Source organism: Podarcis pityusensis, assembly GCF_964106645.2.
Source record: "Podarcis pityusensis genome assembly, chromosome: 17".
Classification (NCBI taxonomy): domain Eukaryota; kingdom Metazoa; phylum Chordata; class Lepidosauria; order Squamata; family Lacertidae; genus Podarcis; species Podarcis pityusensis.
In genome coordinates, this window is record NC_138042.1 from 10,948,188 (window position 1) to 10,975,299 (window position 27,112).

Genomic DNA, 27,112 nt, shown 5'->3' on the forward strand with positions numbered 1-27,112 from the left:
GCACAGAGCAGCCGCAGCCTCGCGCTCCGACGGGGCCCGGGGCCGCATTTTTCTTTCTCTCTCCCTTCTGCTTATTCGTTATTCGATTTGTCCGTCGTTTTGTCTTTCTCAGGGCAAGCCGAAGCGGCTAATCAGACAAACTCGGCGGGCAGGAAGCCGCGCGTAAAGGAGGCAGCGTGGCTCGTGTTATCCGCTGCATGGAGCCCATACTCTTACAAAAAGATTTCCGGGGCCCTTAGCCCATTGCAGAATTGGTTCCCCCGACTGGCCACGGGGGCAAGAGACCCGACAAGGGGCCTTGTCCTCAAGCATATCCTCCAACACTGAATAGGGACGTTCTTTCTTTCTTTCTTTCTTTCTTTCTCTTTCTTTCTTTGCTAAATCCCCCCCCCCCCGTTTTACATTTTAGAATATCCATTTAAACAACCTTAAATCAATGACTTCCCTTCTTCTCTTTCCGTGGTTCAATTTACATACCATAAATCCCTGCATATTTTACATAAGCTAAACCATTCAGTATTCCATTCTTACATCCATCAAAACTTATCTACACTGTTAAATTTATCTTGAATAATGCCAGCGTTTTTAAATGTGCACAATTTTCACCCATATTCAATAAACATTTTCCAATCTTCTTTAAATGTATGTTCTCTTTGTTCTCTTATTCTATACATTGTTGTTGTTATACCCCGACCATCTGACTGGCCTGTCCAGCTATTCTATGAGTGGCTTCCAACATATATAAAGACATAATAAAACATTGAAACAACTTCCCTATACAGGGCTGCCTTCAGATGGTTACTTATCTCCTTGGTTCCAGGTGTTAGAAGAATTCAAAGGTCTCAAATACAGAATAAAAGTAAAGGTACCCCTGACCGTTAGGTCCAGTTGCGGATGACTCTGGGGTTGCGGGCTCATCTCGCTTTATTGGCCAAGGGAGCTGGCGTACAGCTTCCGGGTCATGTGGCCAGCATAACTAAGCCGCTTCTGGCGAACCAGAGCAGCACACGGAAACGCCGTTTACCTTCCCGCCAGAGCGGTACCGATTTATCTACTTGCACTGCATGCTTTCGAACTGCTAGGTTTGCAGGAGCAGGGACTGAACAACGGGAGCTCACCCTGTCGCTGGGATTCGAACCGCCAGCCTTCTGATTGGCAAGTCCTCGGCTCTGTGGTTTAACCCACACAAATATTCATAAATGCACACATATCCAAATATATAACCCACATGTCTGAAATAGTACAGGAGAGCAATCCTGAAGTCATTTTGACTCTCCCAATGACCTGAAATATTCCTCTGCAGTAGGGGAGGCAAATAGGGAAAGCCTTCCCATTCCCAAATCCTGTCATTCACGCCACATGGGAGGTATAGTTGCGTATTCTAAACAGTGCTGGATCTCTGCCCATGGCACCCTGTTTCATTGTCACAGGGAGCACTCTGGGTTCTGCAGGGCTAGACAGGACACTCATTACAATAGGGAAGCTATTACAGTAGTTACAAAGCAACCAGTGATTGTGCGTTTGTTGTGGCAATGGATTTGAGAGGGAAACAATAAAGTCATATTCGCAACAGGAAGTTGAAAGGTCTTGTAACTTTGGACAGATTGCAATTTCCTCCTTAGGTGTCGAAACTCCACATTAAGCAAATTGTCTTCTCTCTTTTTTGTTCTTTCACATCTTGCAAGGAATTTGCAATGAACAGTTGGCTTTTTCCATCTCTGTTTACAAAATATACAAAATGCTCCACAAAACCATGGATCTGAAAATTCTCTTTCTTCTGCTAGCTGGTATGTTTTCTGCTATTTTTTTACGCTTTCTTTTGTGCAAGGACTTTCTGACGGCTACCCCAAAGGGAGAGGGGGAAAAAAGAAGGGAGGAAAAACTAACCAGGTGTTAGCTTGTACGGTAGGCAACTTACTGTCAATGTTACACTGAGATGTTGACTTTTCGAGTAGGCTTTGGCCTTACTAAACCATTGGATGGGATTCTAAGAAGACCTGTTACAAAGAGGAGGGCTGAAGGTGAGGAAACATTCTTTGATGTTAAACAGCCTGCAATGCTCAATTAAAAAAAATAAAAAGATTAGAAGAGGAAACGAGGCTATGCGAAAACACGGGTAGTCACAATTGTGGCCTAAATAACAAATTCATATCTGACAAGGAAAGAGGTCATAAGTAAACAAAGCAGGCTGGAATTCTTGATAGTGTTCTATAATATTCAGTTTTGGATAGTGCCCTGTTGCACACTTTCGGGGAAGTTTGTAAGGTGTGTGTGCAAGAGCACAAAACCAAACATTACCATCTCTATCATGTTTCATATGATTCTTGTTTATATATTACAGCTGATTCCGGTTTATATAATTTTGATGATAATTTTGATGATGATGTTTTGCCCAAGCATTAATGTAAAACATCAGAACTTTTTCTTTTATTTTTAAAAAGCTTTCTAAATAACTAAAGCATTTTATAAATATTAAAAAGCCTTAGGGAAGGCTTTTCCCTAAGGCCAAAATTTGGATAGGTTCTTAAAACGACGTTAGAAGCACAAGAAGGGCAAGGTAGGTTCACTGCTCATTTCAGAAGCTGAGAAGCTTGCAAGCATCGTGTGAATTTTGCTCTGTGGCATTTGCAACGTTAGAGGAAGAAATATGAATTGGCCTCCAGGGGCCCAACAACATCATATGTAGCCAATTTTGTGGCGGAGCTGAACGGATTCTGCTGTGCAGTTACATTATAGAATGGTTAGAATCATATAATTGTAGAATTGGAAGGGACCCTAAAGGTAAAGGGACCCCTGACCGTTAGGTCCAGTCACGGACAACTCTGGGGTTGTGGCACTCATCTCGCTTTATTGGCCGAGGGAGCCGGTGTACAGCTTCTGGGTCATGTGGCCAGCATGACTAAGCCGCTTCTGGTGAACCACGGCAGCGTATGGAAATGCCGTTTACCTTCCCACCAGAGTGGTACCTATTTATCCACTTCCACTTTGACATGCTTTCGAACTACCTCGGGTTAAGTACTTAATTCGTTCTGGAGGTCCGTTCTTAACCTGAAACTGTTCTTAACCTGAAGACCACTTCAGCTAATGGGGCCTCCTGCTGCTGCCGTGCTGCCAGAGCACGTTTCTGTTCTCATCCTGAAGCAAAGTTTTTAACCTGAAGCACTATTTCTGGGTTAGCGGAGTCTGTAATCTGAAGCGTATGTAACCTGAAGCGTATGTAACCTGAGGTACCACTGTACTAGGTTGGCAGGAGCAGGGACCAAGCAGCGGGAGCTCACCCCATCGTGGGGATTAGAACTGCCAAGCTTCTGATCGGCAAGCCCTAGGCTCTTTGGGTCATCTATTCCAACCCCCTGTGATGCAGGAATCTCAGCTAAAGCATCCATGACAGATGGTCATCCAACCTGTCCTTAAAAACCTCCAATGAAGGAGAGCCACCACCTTCTGCTGTGAACAGCTCTTACCGCCAGAAAGTTCTTCCTGATGTTTGGTCAGAATCTCCTTTCTTGTAACTTGAAGCTATTGGTTCCAGTCTTACCAACCGGAGCAGGAGAAAACAAGCTTGCTCCATCCTCCATGTGACAGCCCTTGAAGATGGCTGTCCTATTTTCTCTCAGTCTTCTCTTATCCAGGCTAAACATACCCACTCCCTCAACCGTTTCTCATAAAGCTTGGGTTCCAGGCCCTTCATCATCTTGGTCGCCCTCCTCTGCACACATTCCAGCATGGCAATATCCCGCTTAAATTGTGGTGCCCAGAACTGGATGCAGGACTCCAGGTGGGGTCCATTGGTTTGCTGTACTGCTTCTTTAACTTGAAGACCTGAGCAGAAAAGGAGGGCTAGCACAGGCCCCTCTGATGTGGTAATTGTTGGAAAGGAGAAGTTGCAGCATTCAGAGCAAAGGGTAGGAGAAAGGCTCGAGTGGTAGGCAATTCCAAACATTTATTTTATTGAAAATTTCCAGTGGACAGATAAAGTGAAAGAATTTGAACAAGAAAGGAAAAGTAAGAGGTTTGTATCGATACATGAAAGTTGGGTTTTCTGAGCTTGGAAGTAGGGTGACAACAGAAGCTTGACAGGAAAAGTATTGAGGCAGGGTGTTTTGATCATTATCTTATGTCCTCTTAAAATGGTGGTTAGGTAAAGGTAAAGGTACCCCTGACCATTAGGTCCAGTCATGGCTGACTCTGGGGTTGCAATGCTCATCTCGCTTTATTGGCCGAGGAAGCCGGCATACAGCTTCCGGGTCATGTGGCCAGCATGACTAAGCCGCTTCTGGCAAACCAGAGCAGCACACGGAAACGCCGTTTACCTTCCCGTCAGAGCAGTAACTATTTATCTACTTGCACTTTGACGTGCTTTTGAACTGCTAGGTTGGCAGGAGTAGGGACCAAGCAACAGGAGCTCACCCCGTCACGGGGATTCAAACCACCGACCTTCTGATCGGCAAGTCCTAGGCTCTGTGGTTTAACCCACAGCACCACCCACGACCCAAAAATGCTGGTTATTCCACAGTAATTGCCCAAGGTGGAAACAGCCTTAACTAGACAGCCAGTCTGAAAGCACCCAAAGAACACCCCACCCCACCCACCCAGTCTAAGAACACCAGCTCTGAATTTTCTGAAAATTTGACCATAATGCTTATGCCTGTTTTTTCTTTTTTTCCAATGATTTGAGAGCTCACAAAAACTGATCAAGACAAGACAATCTATACCACATCTGCTGTAGAAAAGACTAGCATTGCTTCAGCAGATTCCTACTTGTACAATCGCTTGGCTGTGCCTTTTGAAAGTACCACCTCGTTACTGATGAAACTGCATTATTATTATTATTATTATTATTATTATTATTATTAAAACCTCACTCTTTCCATTGTGCTGTTTCAGGCTCTTGGGTGGCTTCCAGCCTTCTTCCCTCTCCACTTATTTTTCTGGATGTGCTTTCCGAGACACTCAACGAAGGAGACACCATTAAGATTGCTTGTTTGGCACCCAGGCAGTACAAGGATGCCCTGTTTTATTTGTTCAAGGTGAGCCATGGGGAGCCGCTGCAGGTTGTGCATGCCGCAGAAGCACAGCACCAAGTTATTTTCCTTCTGGAGAACATCACTCACAGTGATGGAGGGCAGTACAAGTGCCAGTTTGGCGTCTACAATGGAAGTGCATTGAAACCGTCTGAGTTTAGCAACCTCCTTGAGATTACAGTGGAAGGTGAGTGCTACCAAAGCTTGATGAGCTCATTTTGGGGGATTGGTTGCACCCGCATTGCTTGCAAGCCATGACCAGCATCATACCCCATTGTAGAGGCTACGCCAGAGCTTTCCAAACTGTGTGTCGTGACACGTTGGTGTGTTGTGTGAACGCTCCCTGTGCTCCTCCTGGGGCTAGAAAGGGGTTAGTTTAACCTCCGGTTTGTCAGGAAAACGGAATGGTGCATGTCTAAAAAGTGTCATCGGCATGAAAAGGTTGGAAAGCCCTGGTCTACATAGTATGGTGAGAGTCTTGACTTTTGGATTTTAGTGCACAGGTTCCCAAATTTCCCCCCCTCTGGGTCACACTTTCAAAATAAAAATTTGCTCGCGCCACAACAAACATATATATGAATGAAATACACTGGGGGGGGGGGGACAATTCCTAGCAATGCTTGATTTATAACACAGAACACAACTAGAATAATTTAAAATATGTTCCAGTGGTGTCCAAACGTTTTTCAAAGAGGGCCAGATTTGATGAAGTGAAGGGCCGTGAGGGCCGACCAAAGTTGTGCTTTTAGGATTGAAGTTGTTGAGGTTTTTTAGGATTTTACCCCAGGAAATAAACTGCGATAGGCCGGATTAAACCGACCAGCCCCTGAAACAGCCTTTGGACATGCCTAGTTACCAGTGGTGTAGCGTGGGTTGTCAGCACCCGGGGCAAGGCAAGTAATTTGCGCCTCCTAGAGTGAGTGAGCCAGGTAGGGGCAGAAAGCTGCGAGCGTGAGCGCGCCCCCCCAGATGTTGCGCCCGGTGCGGCCGGCCCCCCCTGCACCCCCCACGCTACACCACTGCTGGTTACTATACTGCACTGAAATGTTAAAATGCTTCTTTGATTATCCTGGAATCTTTCCCACCACACTTGCCATCCTCTTCTGCCACATCAGTGTTGTGTGCCACCAGCTTGGAGAACCATTGCTATAGGGAAAAGGTTGGGAATATGTTCACAGAATCACAGACTCATGGAGTTGGAAGGGACCATAAGTGTCATCTAGTCCAACCCCCCGCAATGCAGGAATCGTTCACTCATGGTCTCAAAACCATGACCCAGAGATTAAGATTCTCATGCTCTACCAACTGAGCTATACCTTGGTAGGGATATCCCTTGCTCTGGCAGGGTTTTCACAATATTGGTCAGGGCCTGCAATTAGCACCTGACAAACTTGGAAAGCTGTTGGAGCACTAAAAGGGACCACCACTGATTCATTTCCTAAGCCCTCCTCTTAAAAACAAACAAACCCTGGCCTGGTATTCTTAGAAGTGCTGGGCAGTCTAGATACTATGCAGAGGATCATGATATCTCTCCCTGGAAGGCAATGGGACAGAAAGGAAACATAAACAAGCTGTAAAGAAAGATTAAATTGATCTATGAAACCCAGTGAGCTTTGTGGCTGAATGGGTCCTAGATCAACACTTGAACCATTGCGCCACAACAGTGTATGTATAAATTTCGTATAAATTTTAATTGGTAGTGCAGGTCCAGGGTGGAGTGACTTTGGGGATGGGCAGGAAAACACAACCTGGAGGCATTCTGTCAAGCTCTGCCCACTGGTGTGACTCACGAGCAGTGGAATAGCAATCAATACCCATGTCAGGAATGTGGCTCACCAGAGCGCAGGGGAAGAGTCAGGCTGAGAAACTGAGCTAAGTGAGAGAGAGAGACAGACTCTGCAGATGAGAGCTGTCTGACAGAGCTGAGAAGGGGCAGTTCGACCCCGCCCCTTCCTAAAGAAGACACTGTTAGCTCTCAAGAAACGGGAGAGTTAGGAGGCAGCCAGAGTGTTGCTAGGCAATCAGCAGATAAGCAGAGGACTGAGACTGTGTCAAGTGAAAGTGGGGAGGGGGAAGGCCAGCCTCTCAGTCCCTGTTCTAGGAGACTGGATAAGATCAGAAGACAACAGAAGGGCAAGAGGGGAAGGGCGGGAGTTTGGCATCCTTCCTGCTGTGGGAGGGGCAAAGATTCAGACTGACCAACTATCGTCAATGTGAGCAGGCGAGAAGCCATGCTCTGGATGTGTTTTTTTGTAAATAAACATACATAAAACTGCCAGAGACTCATTACTTCTTATCAGGGCTTGCTTGCCTGCCTGAGATCATTGCAATCCATGACTGAAAAAAAGCCAGAATATGTAGAAGCTGATGTACCAAATGTGCCCACAGAAAAACTGGATCTTTTAATTATCTGGAAGCACCCTTTTTTTGTTCCTGGGGACCATGTTTGGCTCTTGTAAGGGTGGGGAGATGACTGATTTTAGCAAACCACTTTTTATTTTACATTTATACATTCCTTTCAAAAAGGAAAAACTGCCCGGTCATCTCTTCTTTTTCTTTTTTGTTTCAGCATCCAGCTTGACCACTTTCCCTCCAACAGCTCAGCCGAGATCTGATTCAAAAGGTAGGCGCTAAAGGGAAGATGAGCAGTGAGCGTTTGGGAAACGTGTCAGAGGGCCGTTGGGGAAATGTTTGGGGAAAGATGCACGGAAGTGCAGCCGAAAGGCCTTTTGGAGCCTACCTCGGGCAGGACACTGCTCCACACTCCAGAAAAATAGATTTGTATTTTCTTGCTTTGTTCTCTTGCATTAACTGTAGCTGACTTGCTGCCTCCATTTCCAGGTCCATTCTGGGTTCTCCCCGTTGTCCTGAGTGTAGTTGGAGTACTGCTTCTGGCTGTGATCCTGCTGGTGGCCGCGATTGCATTGAGACGCTGTATGTGGAATTCAGAAAATGAATATGTCTAATCTTCCTGTTTAAGGGCACTGGCCAATAAGGATGATGCCTAGCCTAGGTTGGAGACCTCTAAGACTTTCTTACAGACCCTGTTTCACTTTGTGGCCTTTTGGTATATTACTTGACGACAAAGATTTTGCCAAAACAGTCCCTAACCGTGAGTGCACGATACGCGACAGTGATGGAAAACTGGATGAGGGGTTAGACTGCTAGACAAGCTTTAGCTGTAAAATATCTGAAAGATTTATAGTCTCTCTGCTCTGAAAGGTAATTACTTTCTTAAATGGAGAATCCAGATGACATCATTATCAGCCCATTACAGACCAATGTTTTTCTTTAGTAATAATATACAATATGAGCAGGAACAGCACTATTATGGCTTTCTAGGGCTACTGTGTCTTTAATTAGAAGTTTCCTCCTTGTAACCTCTGTAATTAGTTCCTTCCCATTCACTGTTAGATTGGCCTTGAATTAATCAGTTACCGTACTGTTTTTATGCAGAGAGGCAGAATATTTTAATTACTGGTTTCCTCTTTCCAGCCAAAGAAATAACTCATTTTTTAAAAAACACTGTTTCATCTAATTGCGACTGTGTGTTTAAAAAGAAAATGAATATTAGTATCATCCTCCTCATCTCTTGCTTCCTGTAACATCTCTCCTGATTAAAAGCTTGCCACCAGATTGTGACATTTTGGTTGGTCCTAATAAAGATATCATCCAACTATAGATTTCTGAGGTTTTCTTCTTATGGACCAACACTGCTACCTTGTCTGTGTATGTGTGTAGAATATGTGAATACTTATTTTTGCATCTTTTTTTCTTTATTGTGTATTTTCCCCATATTTGTTTCAATTAAAAACAAATTTCAATTTAAAAAAACTTTAGCTGCAGAGAGGAGACCAGTAATTAGCCCCCACTCCAGCAGCGAACAGGAACTGACTAAGGAACAATTTAGCTGAACGGGGCTATTATAGGGACAGAAGACGCAAAGAGGAAGCTTCTAGTTAAAGGGGAAACTGAAGAGGGCCTTTGCTGAATGGGACTTACTTCTGAGTAAATATTATAGCAGTGTTCTGGCCATGGGCCTGAGCATTACTATATAATAGAGTTCTATTATTAATTGCCATGTAGAAACACCATTTTCAATCCACTTCCAGCCGATTATGGAAAGCAATGCCTCAGAAATGCTAAAGGGTCCTATAGCGTAGCAGGAAGCACTAGGTACAGTTTCTTACTAGCAGTGGTGTGCGGTCGGTGAACGTGGCAGACTAGGCCAGTCCCACAAATGTTCCTGGTAAGTTAGAGTATTTAAGTCTTAAAGTCTGGTGCCTCCTTCCCGAAGCCTGGGAAGCGTCTACTTTGCTTAGGGAGCGAGGCATGATGCTCCAGACAGGGTCCAAGAGCCCTCCTGCCACCTTCCCACAGCCTGATTTTGGGAAGGAGGCAGGAGGTCTTTAGCATCCTGTCAGAGGCATGGCTCCTCCTTCCCAAAGCCCAGAAAGATGCTCACGTGCGTGACATTTCTCCACCCCACCCCCATTGCCCTTGCAAGCTGGTGCCTGAGGCCCTATCTGTTCTCCTATGAAAAATTTCACCACACGCTATGTCTGAGCAGTTTCACCTTAGTATTCACATTGCTGACACAGTTCCGGTTCATAGCTGTCAACCTTTCACTTTTTTTTAAGGGAAATTCCCTTATTCCGAATAGGACTCCTCGCAAGAAAAGGGAAAAGTTGACAGCTACGTATCTGCTTAGTTAATCCTTGTCAAGGTAAAAATGCCTTGCCATTTCCACATCTGGCCAGTGTGTGAAGTGGATTGCCAAAGCGTGTGCCGATGGCAGGGAAGCATGGCTGCTGCACACATCAACAACCCCTCTCGTCGGGTGCATGCACTTGAAACTCCCGGATCTCTGTTGGCAATAAGCCCTAGAGCTGGCTATGAAGGGGCCCGCAAGGACAGAGCAATGTATGCCCAGGTATCTGCAGGGCGGTAAGAGAAGCCATTGTTGTGCATGGGGGTAAAAGGCAGGAAATTTATAACTCCTAGAGGGTCACAAGCTGCGCGACGTATGCCATAAGCATCTCCACCCCCACCGTCCAGCCCGGACACTGAGGTCCAGCTCCGAGGGCCTTCTGACGGTTCCCTCACTGCAAGAAGCGGAGCTACAGGGAACTAGGCAGAGGGCCTTTGGGGTGGTTGCACCCACTCTGTGGAACGCCCTCTCAAACAGGTAAACAGCTAGGTGATTTTTAAAAAACATCTGAAGGCTGTTCAGGGAAGTTTTTATTGTGCTTTTACTATTTTCTGTTTGGAGCTGCCCAAAGTGGCTGGGGCAACCCAGTCAGATGGGGGGGGGGGGCATATAAAGTTGTTGTTGTTGTTGTTGTTGTTAAATTTGCAGCCCTCAACTGGACACAATCAGTAGGGACTTTGTACCTTCAGAGTGCCTAATAATGTCAGGACTGCATTTCCTTTTCTGATGCTTCCCTCTTGTTTCTTCCCATTTTACTAGTTAAAGAGAGAAGAAAGAAGCAAAGGTGAGAGGAGCTCACCCCCCATTTATGCAGTTTCAAAAAACTCTGGTCGAGGTGAAACATTTCGGATGTGTCCTGAAAGTCGGGGGGAGCAGAGGGGCAGACCTGTGCCAGGCTGGGGTAGGGAATTATTGGGGCAGAGGCGGAGAGTAGCTTTTTCCCTTGTGGATGTTTCTCCTGAGGGGCTTGCTTGAAGAAAGTTTTCCCCAGCTAAGGAGTGACTATCAAAGAATTGTAGAGTTGGAAGGGACCCTGAGGATCATCTAGTCCAGCCCCCTGCAATGCAGGAATATGCAGCTGTCCAGGGATTGAACCTGCAACCTTGGCATTATCAGCACCACGCTCTAACCAACTGAGCTATCCAGGCACAATAGAAAAGCAACACTATAACAAAGGGGTTATATTAAATGCTTGTCCTAGAAAGTGTGAATGGCGAACAAGCAGCCTTGCTTATAGCGATCACCACACTCCATGCAGCAGAGGGCAGATTTTGCTCTAGTTGAAATCCACTTGTCTATACAACAGACCCAGGAAATAGGGTCTTGTCCTTGTGCCTGAAAGGATAAATCAAACCTGATAAATTAGCCTGGTGGGAAACTAATGTAGGCAGTAGCTCTCAGCAGCTTTCTTTGGGAGAGCTAACAAGTACTGCAGAATTGCAAAATATTCCCGTTAGTTATATATATTTTTATTTGCTTAGGGTACTGGACTCCTGCTGGACAGAAACAAGCTACCCCACCACAGGTATGTTAAATGTAAGTGCCAAGGATATGTGACTGCACATTTTCCGTGGCTGCTTCTGTTTGCATTTGTGTATCAGAGGCAGGTGAAGTATCAGCCGAAAGAGATCAGTGGTCACAAATACCACCTGAATGCTGAGCTTGGGACAAGACCCAGCAATGGGGTCAAGGGTATCGGTTGTGCTCTTATTCCTGAGCACGGCTATGCAACTTTATATTCATTGGCACGCAAAAGAGAGGAACCCATTCACTTCGCATCACAACCCAGATTTTGCAAGTGATGGTTTGCTTATCATTGGCAATGTATTATTTACATCAGGAACTGAAGAAATACAGGTGAAAAATGAGTCTGGCCCAGTTAAAAGCAGACAAAGCCAAGAACAGAGGAGGAAAGGACCACTGCTCATGTTGGTGGCCCAATGCCCAGAAAAAAGAAAGCTTTGCCTTAGCAAAACAAGTTCTCTCCAGCCCAAAACCATACTCTACAAACAGGGGGAGATGCAGGCATATTACATACTATCTTCCATTCCTATTCTTGGCATCTCTAGACTACTGTAGGGACGCGGGTGGCGCTGTGGGTTAAACCACAGAGCCTAGGACTTGCCGATCAGAAGGTCGGCGATTTGAATCCCTGCAACGGAGTGAGCTCCCATTGCTCGGTCCCAGCTCCTGCCAACCTAGCAGTTCAAAAGCACGTCAAAGTACAAGTAGATAAATAGGTACTGCTCCGGCGGGAAGGTAAACGGCGTTTCCATGCACTGCTCTGGTTCGCGGGAAGCGGCTTAGTCATGCTGGCCGCATGACCTGGAAGCTGTACGCCGGCTCCCTCGGCCAATAAAGCGAGATGAGCGCCGCAACCCCAGAGTCGGTCACGACTGGACCTAATGGTCAGGGGTCCCTTTTTCTTTAGACTACTGTAAGAGAAACCTTGTTCCTATGTTATGTTGCTGTGCTGACAGTGGAAAGGTCCAGAGAGAAGGGAGGGACAGAAAGTAAAGTGGCAGAATAACTTTTTAATTCATTTGTATTGAATGCTTTCCACCCCCTTTCCTTTTTTTATCACTGAAAGAACAAACAAGATTACACCCATCAGTTCACTGAAAAAGAGTTGGTGTTGATAATCTTACCACTACATGTCATAACTTCCTTGATTCTGTGTGATCCCACATGATCAATGAAAAGAAGATATTACAAGTGCTGTTTGGTTGCTTTTAGATGTTAAGACATTTGTGTAACTAAAATTTATTCAGTTATCAAGTAACCTTGTTCACGCTGCTTCTTCCGCAGAGACATCCTTTGATAACTCCATGTACACTATTACAATGGTAAGTTGTTAACATGGGAGCCAGAAGTTGGAATCTAGCTGCTTTTAGGAATTGAGACCAGAGAGTTCTGTGGGCTATTATAAAGCAGTCTCCCCATGGCTAGGAATAACCCTAAGGAGTCACAAAAAGAGCTGGGTAGCAAGGATATATGTTATGGCATCTAACGTAGAGAGAGAAATTTAATGGTGATTTGGCTGTTATGTAGAGCTCATTCCCATGGTTTAGCTCTCCACATTCTAGTATTTTTTGTCTCCTTAATTTATCTCCATCTTGGCATTTTTATCTCGCAAGAAAACGGACCAGGAAACTATAGAGAACAACGGTGCTTGGATCTCGTCAGCTACAAGTACAAGACTTTCATCCCGCTGCTCTGTGGAAAAGCCAGATTTTTGTACTTTTAGAGGATCAGAATGACCTTTCACTTGATCACACAGCTCAGGATCTCTCTGATAATCTTCCTCCCTGACATCCATACACTGCAAGTTGTTCCTCTGAGATCATCAACAGCAACAGAGTTCATCGACCGTTTTTGGCCAGAGTCTCCTCGTCCTTGCCATCACAAAGTTCCATCTTCACCTTTCTATGTTCTCTTCCACTGCCAATCACATATTCGGAACTTGGGTCATGTGGAGGTTGGGAAGATGTTGCCGATTTCATCCATTTCTGGAATGATTTTTGGATTTGGGAAAAGTAGGAACAATAAGGATGAACTTTGAGAGTTCTTCAGCTTTGGGACTGTGGCAAGACTGGAAGGAGATGAATAAAACCTGGGTGACTTAACCTTCAAAAATAATGCCATTGCCTGCATGTTTGAGACAAAAGGAACAGTTTTTGTTTTTGTTTTTATTCTGCTGAAAACAGTAGCATTTGGATCGCATATCCTCAGACTTTCTTTAAGTGCCTGCAACCAAGTGTTTTGCTCTGCCTTCCAAAAACACTGGGAAATTGAGAATAACTTTCCAGGATCAAAAGCAATAGTGAATTCTGGGGTACCTTAAAGACTAATGAACATATCTGTTGTGGCATAAGCTCTTACTGAGAAGAAACTGGTATCTGCAGTGGCTTGCATAATATTTTCCAACTGTTCCTATGCCAGGCAAACTGGTCCATCAGGCAGGCTGCTCTTTTGGTCCAGCTAAGATAGTTACAAACGCCGGCTCCCTCGGCCTGAAAGCGAGATGAGCACTGCAAAACCCATAGTCGCCTTTGACTGGACTTAACCGTCCAGGGGTCCTTTACCTTTTTACCTTTCACCAGCCGCCACTGCGGTGTTCTACTTCCACTATCGGAGGCAGCCCACCTCTGAATGCCAGTTGCTGGTTGTAGTTGGAGAGAGTACTCTTGTGAGCAGATTTGGCTTGCAGGATTCCTGTATGCACCTGGTTGGCCACTGTGAAAAGAGTTCTGGGCTAGATGGGCCTTTGGCTTAATTCAGCTGGCCTCTTATATACTGCCCAGGGCCCCTCTGGGAGGAAGGGTGGGATATTAAATAAATAAATGCAAATGTTCTCAGACAGCACGCACTTCTTGAGAGAGTCACATGGAGAGGCATACACACCTAACTGCAAAAAAATTTCAGGATGCAGCGCAACATTGCAGCATCCTAAAGCAAAATCTGGGCTCCACAAAATCTGGGCTGCAGGGACCATGGAGATTCCTCTCTTTCCCAGTTTGCAGTCTGCAGCATCCAGTTTTGAATCCAGATAGAAGGTGCCATTCTTTTGGAGTGTTTCTGGATTTAAACTTCTGTTTGTTTGCCTTGCTAGGAAGTGAGCGAGGTCTAGGACATCTGATGCCAAGAACAGGGGCTCTGGGCTCTGGTGACAACAGCAGCGGTGACCCTGCGTTCTTCAGCTGTGCTTCTCCTTCCTCTGCATCTTAGATTCCCTTTCCAGCATAAAACCTACTTTTTTAACCTGTATGGGGGCAGAAGATGGACCAAGCAGCTTGGCAGATATATTTGGCTTCAGCATAATCTCTTGAAGCCGTTTTCTGTCTCAGTGAAAATGAGAAGCATATTCTTACACACACAAACACCCCAAAAAGAAAGTGGAGCTCATCTGTGTGTCACACTGAGCCTTTCTATTTAAGCAGCTATGTTTGAGGAAAGTCTACTGACCACTGCCAAGGAATGTACCAGCTCATTAAGGAGTGACTATGGTGTTATAATGGGGTGCGGGTGGCGCTGTGGTCTAAACCACTAAGCCTAGGGCTTGCTGATCAAAAGGTTCAAATCCCCGCAACGGGGTGAGCTCTGTCCCAGCTCCTGCCAACCTAGCAGTTCGAAAGCACGCCAAAAAGTGCAAGTAGATAAATAGATACCGCTCCGGCGGGAAGGTAAACGGCGTTTCCCTGCGCTGCTCTGGTTTCGCCAGAAGCGGCTTAGTCATGCTGGCCACATGACCCAGAAAAACTGTCTGCGGAGCAGACAAACGCCGCAACCCCAGAGTCGTTCGCAACTGGACTTAACTGTCAGGGGTCCTTTTACCTTTTTATGGTGTTATAAGTTGGTATTTCAGGATGTGGGTGGCGCTGTGGTCTAAACCACTGAGCCTCTTGGGCTTGCTGATTGGAAGGTCGGCGGTTCAAATCCCTGTGGTGGGGTGAGCTCCCATTGCTCTGTCCCAGCTCCTGCCAACCTAGCAGTTCGAAAGCACGCTAGTGCAAGTAGAAAAATAGGTACTGCTGCGGCAGGAAGGTAAACGGCGTTTCCGTGCTCTCTGGTTTCCGTCACGGTGTCCCATTGCACCAGAAGTGGTTTAGTCATGCTGGCCACATCACCCAGAAAGCTGTCTGTGGACAAATGCTGGCTCCCTCAGCCTGAAAGCAAGATGAGTGCTGCAACTCCATAGTCGCCTTTGACTGGACTTAAACATCCAGGGGTCCTTTACCTTTTACCTATAAGTTGGCATTCAGGGCTCATGTTGCAAGGAGGGATTATCTTGAAATTCAGCCAAAGCGAGGTCCACAAATGGAGACAGATACCAAGAATGATGCTGGTCAGTTAATTTGCACAGGTGAATGGGCTCAATCCCCTTTTACTTGTTATTTTCTTTATTTTTACCCTGCCCTTCCTCCAAGGAACTCAGAGTGGCATGCAGACTGTTTTCCCTCTCACAACAGCCTTGTGAGGCAGCTTAGGCTGAGAGATAACTGACTTGGTCAGGGTTGCCCTGTGAGTTTTATTGCAGTTGGGATTTGAACCACGAGTCCCTGTCTCACATTCTAAACCACTACAGACTTTCCTGCTGTGGCGCTGCAAACTATGATGCAACAGGAAGTGAGTGAAATGGAGAATGACCAATATTTCTCAACACTGGGCAATTCAGACCTCAACCCCCCTGGTCTCAGAACAGCTGCTGCTCTCAGTTCTCTGCTGCTATTTCCAGAACTGCTCTCCTCCACACAGTGCAACTTTATTTCTGCTCACACCATACTCGGTTCCTTTGTCCTGCTACAAACATCTCCTTGAAGCTTTGGTGGCCACGTCAACCACTTTGCAGAATGAAGCTGCGCAGGGACTGTAACACTTCAGTGGGGGATTTGTATGTTTGTGTGCTCTTCCTTGCAGGGGCAAGGAGGAGGGGACTCATTGCATACAGGCAAAGCAGCGTGTCAGAAGGGGTTGGTTTTAGCTTCCTGGCAACACTATTTTTAAATTTTGATTGTCCCATCCATCCTTCCAGAGGGAAAAGCTCCCCTGTTGCCTCTGCGTTCTGTTAAGCTTCTGGGGGGGGGGGGGGAGTGTGAACCTTGTCATTAAGTAAGTAAGTAAATAAATAAATACATAAATAAATAAATAAATAAATAAATAACATCTTTATCTATCTTTTTTGTTGAACTTTATTATTATTATAGAGTGCAGGGAATAAGTAAGATTAAGAAAACCAAAATGCAAAGCGGCCCCTTGCGCATCTGCCCTATATGGCCTCTGAACCTGGAGGTCCCATTACAGTCGATGACAAGACTTCTCAAAGGAACTTGTTTAGGGAAGTTTTTAATGTTTAATGTGTCATTGTGTTTGTAATATTCTGTTGGGAGCTGCCTAGAGTGGCTGTGGCAACCCAGCCAGAAGCTCGGCATGTAAATAATAAAATATTATTATTATTATTATTATTATTCAATCCCACAGCTTCTGCCACCACTTCTTTATGGCAGTGCAGTTTATTTGAAAAGCACTGTAAGGGAAAGCAACCTCTTCTGCGCTCCTACTTGCTTGACTAGTTTTTTATATGTATATATGATTTTAATTTTATTAATGATTAATTTTTTTTAATGATAGTTGTTTTCTTTTCTATGTTTTTAGTTGTTCCCATTTTATCTACAAGCTGCCTTGAGTCCCTGTCAGGGAAAGGGGGGGGAGGGATAAATAAATCAACAAGAACAACTACAGAGTTTGCCATTTCAATGCATACCCACTCTGTTTTTGCCCCGCACATGCAGAATATAATAATAATAATAATAATAATAATAATAATAATAATAATAATTAATTACTAGTTTGCCCATGAATTGCAATGCATGCCAACTGCGTCCTTGCCCCGTACAATGCAGGATTTTGCCGCCGCGCTTGGGATCCGGAAATGGCGCGCACGATCGCATCGGCCCTTTAACCTCTCCTCTTTCCCCTTCGCCCGCTTTTTCCCCTCGGGCGCTGTCCCCGCTGTCGGCCGGCAGGGGTCGCCCTCCTCCGCCCTTGTCCCTTCCCTCTCCCCCGCCCGCCCACCGGCTCCTTCGCGGCGAGCTCCTTCCACCGCCGCCCGCACGGGGCGCTGTCCCACTGGCTGAGCGGCAGCGCTCAGGAGGCGCGGCTTCCGGCCTCTCCTCCTGCTGCTGCGCCTCCTCCTCGGCGCCCCTCACAGCCGCAGCAGCAGCAGCAGCGGCGGCCGCGGGTCGGGCCTGGGATGCCAAGATGGCGTCGGCGGCGTCGGTGTCGGTCTTCCCCGGCGTGCGGCTCCTGACCATCGGCGACGCCAACGGCGAGATCCAGCGGCACCAGGAGCAGCAGGCGCTCCGCCTCGAGGCTCGCACCGGGCCCGACGCCGCCTGCCTCGCCCTCTATAGCCGTGAGTGGAGGCGAGAGACGGGGCAGGTGGCCGGGCGGGGGGAAGGGGCCTGCTCGGGCTGAGGGACGGGTGGATGAATGGCTGGCTGGGGCGCGGAAGGGCCGGTGCCTCTGGGCATGTGGAGAGTGCCGCACCTCCGCCACGCTTCCAGTGACGGGGGCCGGCACTTCGGTCCCCCCGGAATGGCGCCGCCTCACTCTTCCTCCAACTCTCCCCGTACCTAGGAGGAAGGCGGTCAGGGAAGAGGTGCCTCAGGAACGGGGTTGGGATGAAATGCCGACATGGGGATCCTGCCGCCCGAGGCAGTCGCCTTGCCATGTGGGTGAGCCGGCCCTGCATCCCAGGGATAGGTTGCATGTCACGATGGGCATCTGCTGAGGTGCCGGGCAGTGCTTTTTTTCTAGGGGGGACGCAGGGGTATGCATACCCCTAAACATTTTGTGAGTCTTTGAACTTTTGTCCATTTACTATATTAATTTAGCAGGATTTGAACTATAAAATGGTGATTTCCTTGAGTCAAAATGAGAGTACAGTGGTACCTCGGGTTAAGTACTTAATCCGTTCCGGAGCTCCGTACTTAACCTGAAACTGTTCTTAACCTGAAGCACCACTTTAGCTAATGGGGCCTCCCGCTGCTGCCGCACCGCCGAAGCACAATTTCTGTTCTCATCCTGAAGCAAAGTTCTTAACCCGAGGTATTATTTCTGGGTTAGCGAAGTCTGTAACCTGAAGTGTATGTAACCTGAAGCGTATGTAACTCGAGGTACCACTGTACCCCTAAACATTTTTTTAGGAAAATAAAAAAGCACTGGTGCTGGGCCAGGTAGACAGGCTTGAATTGTCCCAATACATCAGGGGTTATCCTTAAGTTCGTAAGATGGGGCAGGCAGGTATTGTCCTTTGAAGGAATGGGGCGGGGTGGCCGCTCATTATTCTTGCCATCAATTGCATCTGTATTCCGCCTTTCCTTCAGAGAGCTCAAGACAGAATACAGAAATTCTGCTCCTCCACATTTTTTGCTTGCAACAACCCTGTTAGGTTGAGAGGCAGCGGCTGGCCCAAGGCCACCCATTGAATTTTGTGGCCAAGTGGGGACAGTGGTAATCTTTACTCCTCCTTTGCAAGCATGTGGAGTGGGAGGCTATCCCATGCCTATCCAGATTCCTGCCTGGTCCGTGCTGAGTGGCTGTCTCTGCTTCTTGCTCTTAAACACAAACTGACAGGTTTCTTGGAATACTTCACCTGCTGGATGACTAGTTCTGTGTTGCCTTGAAAGGCTTTCATAGTCTTATGGAAAACTTGCAGGGAGTCCAGTTGGTTCTTCAAAAAGAGATGCAGATGTCTGTCTAGCATCTGAAGTACCTTAACTAAACTAGTAGAAGTTGATTCCCCCCTCCCCCAAGCCATCTCTCAAATTATCACATCAACAGCTGATTTCAAAAAAGTTTTTTTGAGGTGGACACATAGTGGTTAAAGCTGAATGTGAAATGTCTGTTGTGATTCTAGAAGACAAAAAAGTAAATGGGTTGAAAGGCCAGGTAAGTAAAGATTTTAAAAGATTTTTTTCAGTCATACCGAGATTAAAACTGGAATAGGGCATTTTAAAATTCGGCTAATGTAGAGAAGATCCTTAAGTTTATTTTTGGCCTGGAAGCCAAACAGGTCCAAAATCTGACAGGTTTTTTTGAAACTGGGTTAAGAGGTTGTTTTGAGTATCAGAAGAAAGAACTGTCAAGTCACGTCATCAAACTATAGAAGCATATGTAGTGAGGTTCATTTGTCCTGGATACAAATGGCATTTTAAGAGTGTTTTCATATACTGCTGGAATGGCTACACCATTGTAATAACAATACTTAGTGACTGTATAGTACTTTAAAGTTTCTGTTCATTATCTTAGTAATCCAGTTCAGTAAAATAGACCAGTTTTATCATCCCAGGTTGAGGCTGGGGTTGTCAAAGGTTGCCTAATGAGCTTATGTCTGCATAAGATCTGAACTGGATCTTCCTAGTTCGCAGCTCCCAGTATAAGCTACTCTGCAACACCACTGGCAAATTCCGCTGCAGTTGTGACATCCTAATGCTGTGCTTTGTGTATGTTTAGTTAGCTGGGTCCTTCAAAGGGACCTGCTAATATGTACAGGATTGTAGTTCCAGGTTCCCAAGTAACAATGCAATGCTGAACCAAGTCTACTCAGAAGTAAGTACTATTCAATTCAGTGGGGCTTCTAGGTAAGTGGAGTTAAGATTGCAGCCCAAGTCAGTCATACATAGCAGAGTAGTGCAACCGGCTTTTAGCTTCTGGGACAGAAACACTTCTATCAAGTGCATCAATCTCTGAATGATTGGTGGAAAGGATTCCTAGTATCAGGAAGAAAATGGGAAAGTGCAATGAAACTGGAGTATGTGGTTCAAGAGGGGAACAAATTGTTACTATGGAAGTTATCCAAAGATGCTATCATTCTAAGGGCTTTTAATGTGCTCACATCAATGAAGGAAGGAGCAGGCTGCAGCCAATGGGTGTGCATATATTTACAACAGAATCAGCCTTGAATTGGGTGCCCTAGTAAAGTGTCTGCAGTTAGACCTGCAGAGAACATAGTCACTTACTAGGTTTAGCCAGTAAGTGCCTCACAGAGTGGACTGTGTGTGCTTTTAGCTGTCATTCTTGCTTGTTGATGATGCCTCTTACGGAGACAACTGCAGGGAGACTTCAAAGACTTGAAGCTGTGGAAAGAAGCCACTGACTTTATTAGAATGAAAGCACTGCAATCCCGTGTGTTGCAACACAGTGCATCATGACTCCTCAGTAGGGTGACTACAACTCAGCGCTGGACTTGACAGGTTCAGAGTATTTTGTATACATGATCTCTAATCCTTTCTAGCTTGCATACCAAGTGAGCTCTTGGTGTTCCGGGCCTGCAATAGCAGGGTCAGGGGATACAGCTGCAGTAGAACTGACCACTCTGTTGCCCAACAGGCACCCTGTTCAGGCTTAGTTGGTCTGACTAGTGATGTGGAAATTTTGGTAAACTTCAGCATACATGATGACTCTTTAGTGCTGGCTTAGGAGTTTATGGCCTCCATGACAATCGACCTGTTAACTGGTTGAAATTGAAACAAAAGCCCCCATGAAGCTGGCCACATACTTCTCTTGTGTTGCAGGGAACAGCAAGAAACCACCAAGCTAATGTATGAGATAGGTTTCTCTAGGGAAGGTTGCGGGACTCAGGAGTGCAAATGCTGCCAAGTGAATAGGTTTTTGTCTTTCAAAAGGCCTGGTTTCTTTTTTGCTTGACTCTGGAAGATTCACTCAGTGCAAGGCTGTCCAGGGGAATGGGGCCTGCCTGCCTGCAAGACCCAACAATGGATTGGCATTTTTCTAGTGCTTTTATTTCTCTGCAGAGAAATAAATAATGAGTTCATTAGTAACAATGAATGAATGCAATTGCAAATACAATATTAGGCAAGCATGGCAGTTTCAGTTTTTAGATTTATTTATTAAATGCAAGTAAAATAAATTGCAATAAATAGGCTGCTCTCTAGGGTATCATAAAACTTTCTTTTGCAACTTATCCAAATTGGCATAGGGAAGTTACCCTAGATTGAATAGGGTTTCCCCCTCTTGAAAACTTACATCATCGGCTAAACACACAAAATTGCTTTTTCAGTAGATTACTCTCACCATCATGAAGGAATTGTCTAATTCTGACAAATCCAGTGTGGTGGTTGAGACTCTATAACTTCCCTTAGGAAGTTATAGAATTCAGCTTAGGAAGTTATAGAATTCAGCTTAGGAATTCAGCTTTGCAGAATTGTTGCTAGTTTAGGTTAAATATGAGGGAAATATTTTGACATCTGCTTTAATGCACTAGTGTAACAAACTCATTGGTAGATGTGAATTTGCAGAGCAATTGTTTGTTGCTTTTGTTTAAAACATTTGAGAACTCGACATGGGTCCTCCTTAATCCTCTCTTTAGGCTACACATAGGTCTTTCCAGCTGTCTTCTGAAACCTTTTCAGCTTCTCAAAATCCAGTTTGAAGGGAATCTAAAACTCCAGAGAAGGTTGTTGTTATTATTATTATTAATTAAATTTGTATACTGGTTGGTATATCTACTACCAGCACTGAGCAGTGTGAGAGCCATTTTAGAAGCAGCTGGCTCAAGGGGTTCAGCCTAAAACAGAAGGGATTTCTGCTGTGGGAGGTGCTTTCTCTTGCAAGTGCCACTGTCCTGCTTGCTGTTTTTGACCCCTTAACTAGGCATTTTTAGTGCCTACATTGTATTGGACACAAGCCTCACAAAACTTTACTTCAAATAACTCTGAGATTTGGTGTTGTCTTCTAACAAGAGAGAGCACAGAGAAATAAGATAATGTGCTATACTCTAGTGCTTGGTTTTAGTATGCTGGAACACACTGTGCAAACTGCAACCTCCATTACCAGTATTTTCTTTTTAATAATATAGCGTTACTGATTTTTTCTGTGAAGTATGCAAACAAATGCAAAACAAACAGCAACAGTCATTTCCATTAACCAAAACAAACACACGCTTGGTGTCCACCAGCAAATTCTGGTATCACATAAAAAAGAAGAGAGTTTGATATTATCCCTCCAGACCCATTACCAGCATTCTTGAAAGTATACCTTGTATATTTTCCCCATCTCACCTCTTGTAGAAGTTAATTGCTAGCTGACATTTAGATACACCTTGCAAACCTCAGACTGGACCTTTGGTAACTTAATGAATAGATACAGGTTATTTCTTTTCCTGAACAAGAACATCTCCAGAATGGCTGTAGTCAAATATAAAAAAACACATTAAAATATGTAAAAGAATAAAAGGTGACAAAAATCTGAATTACATCAACAACTCCAGAAAATATAAAAAAACTGGAAAGAGCATGGAATATAAACCTTCAAACCATGTCACAAAAGTGAATTATTTAAGCTTTGCTGCTGCTCCAGATTACCAGGAGACACTTCTCAAGCAGCAGCTTTCAGAACATTCGTCTAGAGCAGTGGTTCCCATTTGGGTTATGTGGACCTGTTGGGTCTGCAGACCACTAATTGGGAACCACTCTTCTAGGGCAAGTGACCTGATGCTTGGGCCTGTAGTTTCTCAGGTTTAATCTGTTGTGAGGGAAATCTTAATGTTAAAAGCCAAGAAAGACCTCTGTCCATAGTGTATTGTTGGTGGGCATGTGGGCAAACTACTAACCCCACGTCTTGGGGAAGGGATACTATAGCTTGTTTATCAACACAGTTTTCGCTGTGTTGTCGTCCTATGCTTTCTCTTGCAACTTTGATTTCAGTGGATGCTCAGCAAATGATTTGAAGGGAAATTGACAGCTCTTTCTTTCCAGGTTTCTTTCTAAGCCCTAACAAGTTTCTTGTTTTCCTTCTACCGCTTACTTTTTTCTTTTTCTTTTTTCTAATTACCAAAAGGAATAATACTAGGTGAACTATTGGATCTTCTTTAAACGGTATTTCCTACCAAATTATGGCTCCTATCCAAAATACTGCTGGAGAACAGGGGTTCCCAATGTCTCTTTTCTCAGGGCCACTCTGCTGACAGTAGTTCAGGGACTAGAAGTATATTTTTATACACAAACTGATCCCCTTAAAGATGCCCTAAGCACAAACATATTACGTTGGCATCACCTAGTAGAAAGGGCTTGACAGGGATTGGGCACCTACGACCCATCACAGCCATGACAACTGCATGCAAAATCTAAAAGACATGTCACTGTTCTGACTGCCACCCAAAATATGTAAACAGAGGCTCTTACTTGTAAGTAAGTGACCCTTATTCAGGCAAGTAACAGGGCTCGTGATAATAGTGAAGTGTGGGGCACCTCTTATGCCTTGAAAACATTTCCCTTATGAGTAAAATACTGGGTCAGCTTCTTACAATACCTTGATTAAAATATGGTAAGGCCAGCCAGGACTGAAAAAATTGCTTTGGAATCTCAGTCCGGTCAGCCATATTTCCTTGGTTGTTTGGGGTTGAATGAAAGTGACAGCTGATTGATTTGACACATCCTTTCTGGTTGGATGGGGCAAAGTTAGGAATGTGAGAGCTGGCCAGAGGTCTATTTAACATGTTCCTGGTAGTTTCAGAAAAGAAAGGAATGGTGTTTAGTAGTGCAATCTGATCACTGGAAAGTTTCTTCTAATGCCTGACAGTTATCAGGCAAAGTTTCCAGTTGCTAACAAAATACGTTACGACCGTATGCAGATGATAGTCCTGCTTCACTATTTAAGCTAAGTGCTACTTGGAAATCCAGCAGCACACAGATCCTTAGTATCCATTGATCATATAGCTGAGGGATCGTTTGTATAACTAAGGTGTGACCATATTTTTAGTATTCTGTTAGCTGAGCTTTCTATTAGTGAATAATAAGCTATTTAAATTTCACAGAAATCAGATAAAAATTGATATTTTTTCATTCATCTACCAGAGAGTTTCAAAAAATGAAGGTGCAGCCCTGAATTTCTCTTTCAGCAATATGGTAGTTGAATACTACAATATGCATGCAAGATGATGAGAACTTCACATACGATTGCCTTCAGACATAAACTGGAACTCAGATTTGTTAGTTTTCTGATATATAGAGGGAGGGGGATTTCTGCCTTCATGATTTAAACATGTATTTTCCACCTGATTTTTCTGAAATTTTGAACTTTTCTATCCCTCACCCAAGAGATACTCTATGTAAATTTTACACTGAGAAGACAGATTGTATCAGTTTTACAAGAAAAGTAAAGATAGCGAGTCCCCCAGTAGAAATTCAGCACAGCAGCAAGCAAGTGTAATAGAAACCTTGGCAGACATCCAGCGGGTACTCCCTTCCAAATAACTTGCCACATATGTAGCTAATGAACTTCAACTAGACAGGGACATAAGGTTGCTTGATTGTTCCTTGTGAACGTTATTGGTCTGGAGTTTAGCTCTAAATGACTGGGTAGACATTAGACTAATGTGTGTTCCCCGCCCGTGCACTATTTAGTATTTAAGAATTACAGTAATGACTCCTGTACAATTTTAATGCTTCTGCAGATTTTAGCTAAATTCTGTTGTTCTTTACTGGGACTGTTTAAGTAATGTTATGCATTATAAAGGCCCACTGTTGCCTAGCACAACTAAGGACTTAACCAGTTCTTCAGAGGAGAAGGGAATTTTAGGGACTGTATACTTCTTACACATTTGCATCTTATGTAGCTGGGTTGTAGAACTTGTGTATGTGTCGCTGTAGTATACAAAGTTGGAGAATGCAGACCTGGAAGAGCTAGAGAGCTAGTGTAGTGTAGAGTCCAGACTGGACTGTGAAGATGGGAGACCTTGTGCAAATCTTGTTTCCGTCATGGGTTGCAAGGTAAAACATGTGGAATCCTTTGACTCCTCCAAAGCATCATATAAATGCTAAGTATTGGTGAGGATGTTGTTTCTGCTAAAGAGGAGGATATACATGGATATTAGAGGGAAACAGAAAAGATTGGTGTCTACCTGCTTGGTATTGGGTCTTGGCCTAAAGGCTAAAAAACAATGCCTGCTCTGAGTCCACAAACCTGAAGTATTATGTGTTTATATTTGTTAGCCAAGTAAATGGAGCAATAGCCAGAATCCAGCTCAGCCTGTAGTGGTGGAGCCAAACCTGGGAAGAAATCAAGTACCTTATCCACTATTCAGTTATTGAATGAGATACAGATGTAATAGTTAAGGTGCTTCATGTCATTTCATTTCACTTTGGTCCCAACTTCTGTGGCCTACTATCTGGGCTCTGGATATTGCTTCCTTTACTTGGCTAACACATTAAACTCATATGTCTGAAGATGTTCAGACAGGCATCAATCTTTTCTGTTTCCTTCTAGTTTTCAAGGTATTTCCTTTGTATTCAGTTCACCATACATTTGCTTCGCTATTCCTCTTGAAAGATAATGACTTGGCCTAGTAGAAAATTGAAGCTGAATCTCTTTGATCCATATACAACATGGATCCACTACACCACGCTTCAGGTGGAGTAATCACTGCATAACTGCTATCAGTAAGGGAATTTTTGTTGTGATACATTCATAGTTAGAATCCCTGTTATAATTGAATTCTACCCATTTAACTCATTGTAGTGGTCTCAGGGTCTATAAGCAAGAGTGAAAGCAATATGGTTGGCCATAAAAAAACCTTGTCAGTTGATTTTTTTTACGTCTTTAGGTAATGCAGTTAATTATTTTAGTAGAATTGTATTACTACAAAACCCAAGTTAAGTTGTGACCGAAATCTAGTGGAGAAATAGGTATGCTTAATTCCATTTCTTTCAGTTGGCTTAAGCATGCCTCACTTTTTGTTGGATTTATGCATATTAAATTAAATTTTAAGCTATTAACAGTGTTCAAATGTATGTAATTGATCAAAGGATTGCATAGTTTTTGGCATTTATTTAGAACCCTGGGGGAGCTCAGACAAGGTCTGTGTAGCCATAATCTAAGATGGCTAGGGAGCAAGGAGTTACCTCTCTGGCTTTTTCAAATTCAGACGACACCATGATGCAAAGAAAGGCAGCCTGCCAATCTGCAGAAGGGCTTTCTTGGTTTCATGCAGTAATTGACCACAGCTGTCCAGTACCCCAGCACTGATCCTATTACTCATTAACATTAGCAAAGTACCCTTTGTAGAAAATCCCCATAATTCTGTTCTGTGAAATGAAACTACTGAATACTAATGCTTTTAACTTTTAAACAAAGCATTTTAAATGCAGTGTGTTATATCCAATTCTCTGTGAGTGACGTCATGCTTGTGCAGTATGATACCCCCACCATCTGCTCCAGCCTGTCCCCCAACCCTCTGGAACACATTTTGGCGGTGCACTGTGGGGCAGGGGGTGCTGCCAGGGATATGGGTCAAGGGAGACGTCCTGTTGTGCAAGCAGAAGTCTGTTGTGTGAGCAGAGTGAGCAGCACTGGAATCAACCCAGTACAATGGCGTGTAAGTCATGGGTGTTTTGTAGCAGAGTAATGATTTCATGATTGAAGTCTCTACATGTGTAAATCTACATATTTTGCATACACTCAAAATATTAGCTGAAGTTTCTGCGTAGCCTTTTTTCATTTGTACAGAGTAGTGACATGGGGAACGGGATGAATGTGTGACTGACATTTGTGGTGGGTTGGATATGCTAGTGACAGACAACCTTGATTGGGCTCTGCCCTCTGTACATCTAGGATAAATACACTGTCTGCAAGTGTTTTAAGTAAAAGTCATAGGTTATGTAAAAAGCACTGGCTAGAGTAGTGTTGTGTGCACTAACATACCCTTTCTCCTTATTTAGTATTCTTTGTACCTTTACAGCAAGATCCACAAAGAGCCTTGTGGCACCTAAAAGGGCTATTGTATTTTATTGTTGTTGTTGTTTTGTCGTTTCTGACTCTTTGTGACCCCATGGACCAGAGCACGCCAGGCACTCCTGTC

At 44.5% G+C, this 27,112-nt stretch overlaps 2 protein-coding genes across 5 annotated transcripts in view; both read left to right on the plus strand.

The window, feature by feature from the left end:
• Positions 1-1,417: 1,417 nt before the first annotated feature.
• Positions 1,418-16,637, plus strand: LOC308466767 (protein HIDE1). 3 transcript variants are annotated; one of them, XM_080987950.1, is made up of 8 exons: positions 1,418-1,787; positions 4,888-5,211; positions 7,594-7,647; positions 7,866-7,958; positions 10,495-10,519; positions 11,217-11,260; positions 12,544-12,581; positions 12,873-13,374. In XM_080987950.1, exons 1-8 carry the CDS (start codon positions 1,739-1,741, stop codon positions 12,993-12,995), a joined length of 750 nt encoding a protein of 249 aa, XP_080844076.1. In that variant the 5' UTR covers positions 1,418-1,738; the 3' UTR covers positions 12,996-13,374. The 3 variants fall into 3 exon arrangements, with proteins under 3 accessions (XP_080844076.1, XP_080844078.1, XP_080844077.1); XM_080987952.1 differs by having other exon boundaries at positions 1,421-1,787; positions 11,217-11,271; positions 12,873-13,008; XM_080987951.1 differs by lacking the exon at positions 12,873-13,374 and adding an exon at positions 14,348-16,637 and having other exon boundaries at positions 1,422-1,787.
• Positions 16,638-17,314: 677 nt separating this feature from the next.
• CARM1 (coactivator associated arginine methyltransferase 1) overlaps positions 17,315-27,112 on the plus strand; it is a 40,107-nt gene continuing 30,309 nt past the window's right edge. Inside the window, exon 1 of one of the 2 annotated variants that reach the window (XM_080987829.1) lies at positions 17,315-17,647. In XM_080987829.1, coding sequence (XP_080843955.1) covers positions 17,494-17,647 — 154 coding nt within the window. In that variant the 5' untranslated portion in view covers positions 17,315-17,493. The remainder of the gene's footprint in view (positions 17,648-27,112) is intronic. The other variant, XM_080987828.1, reaches the window with a different exon arrangement.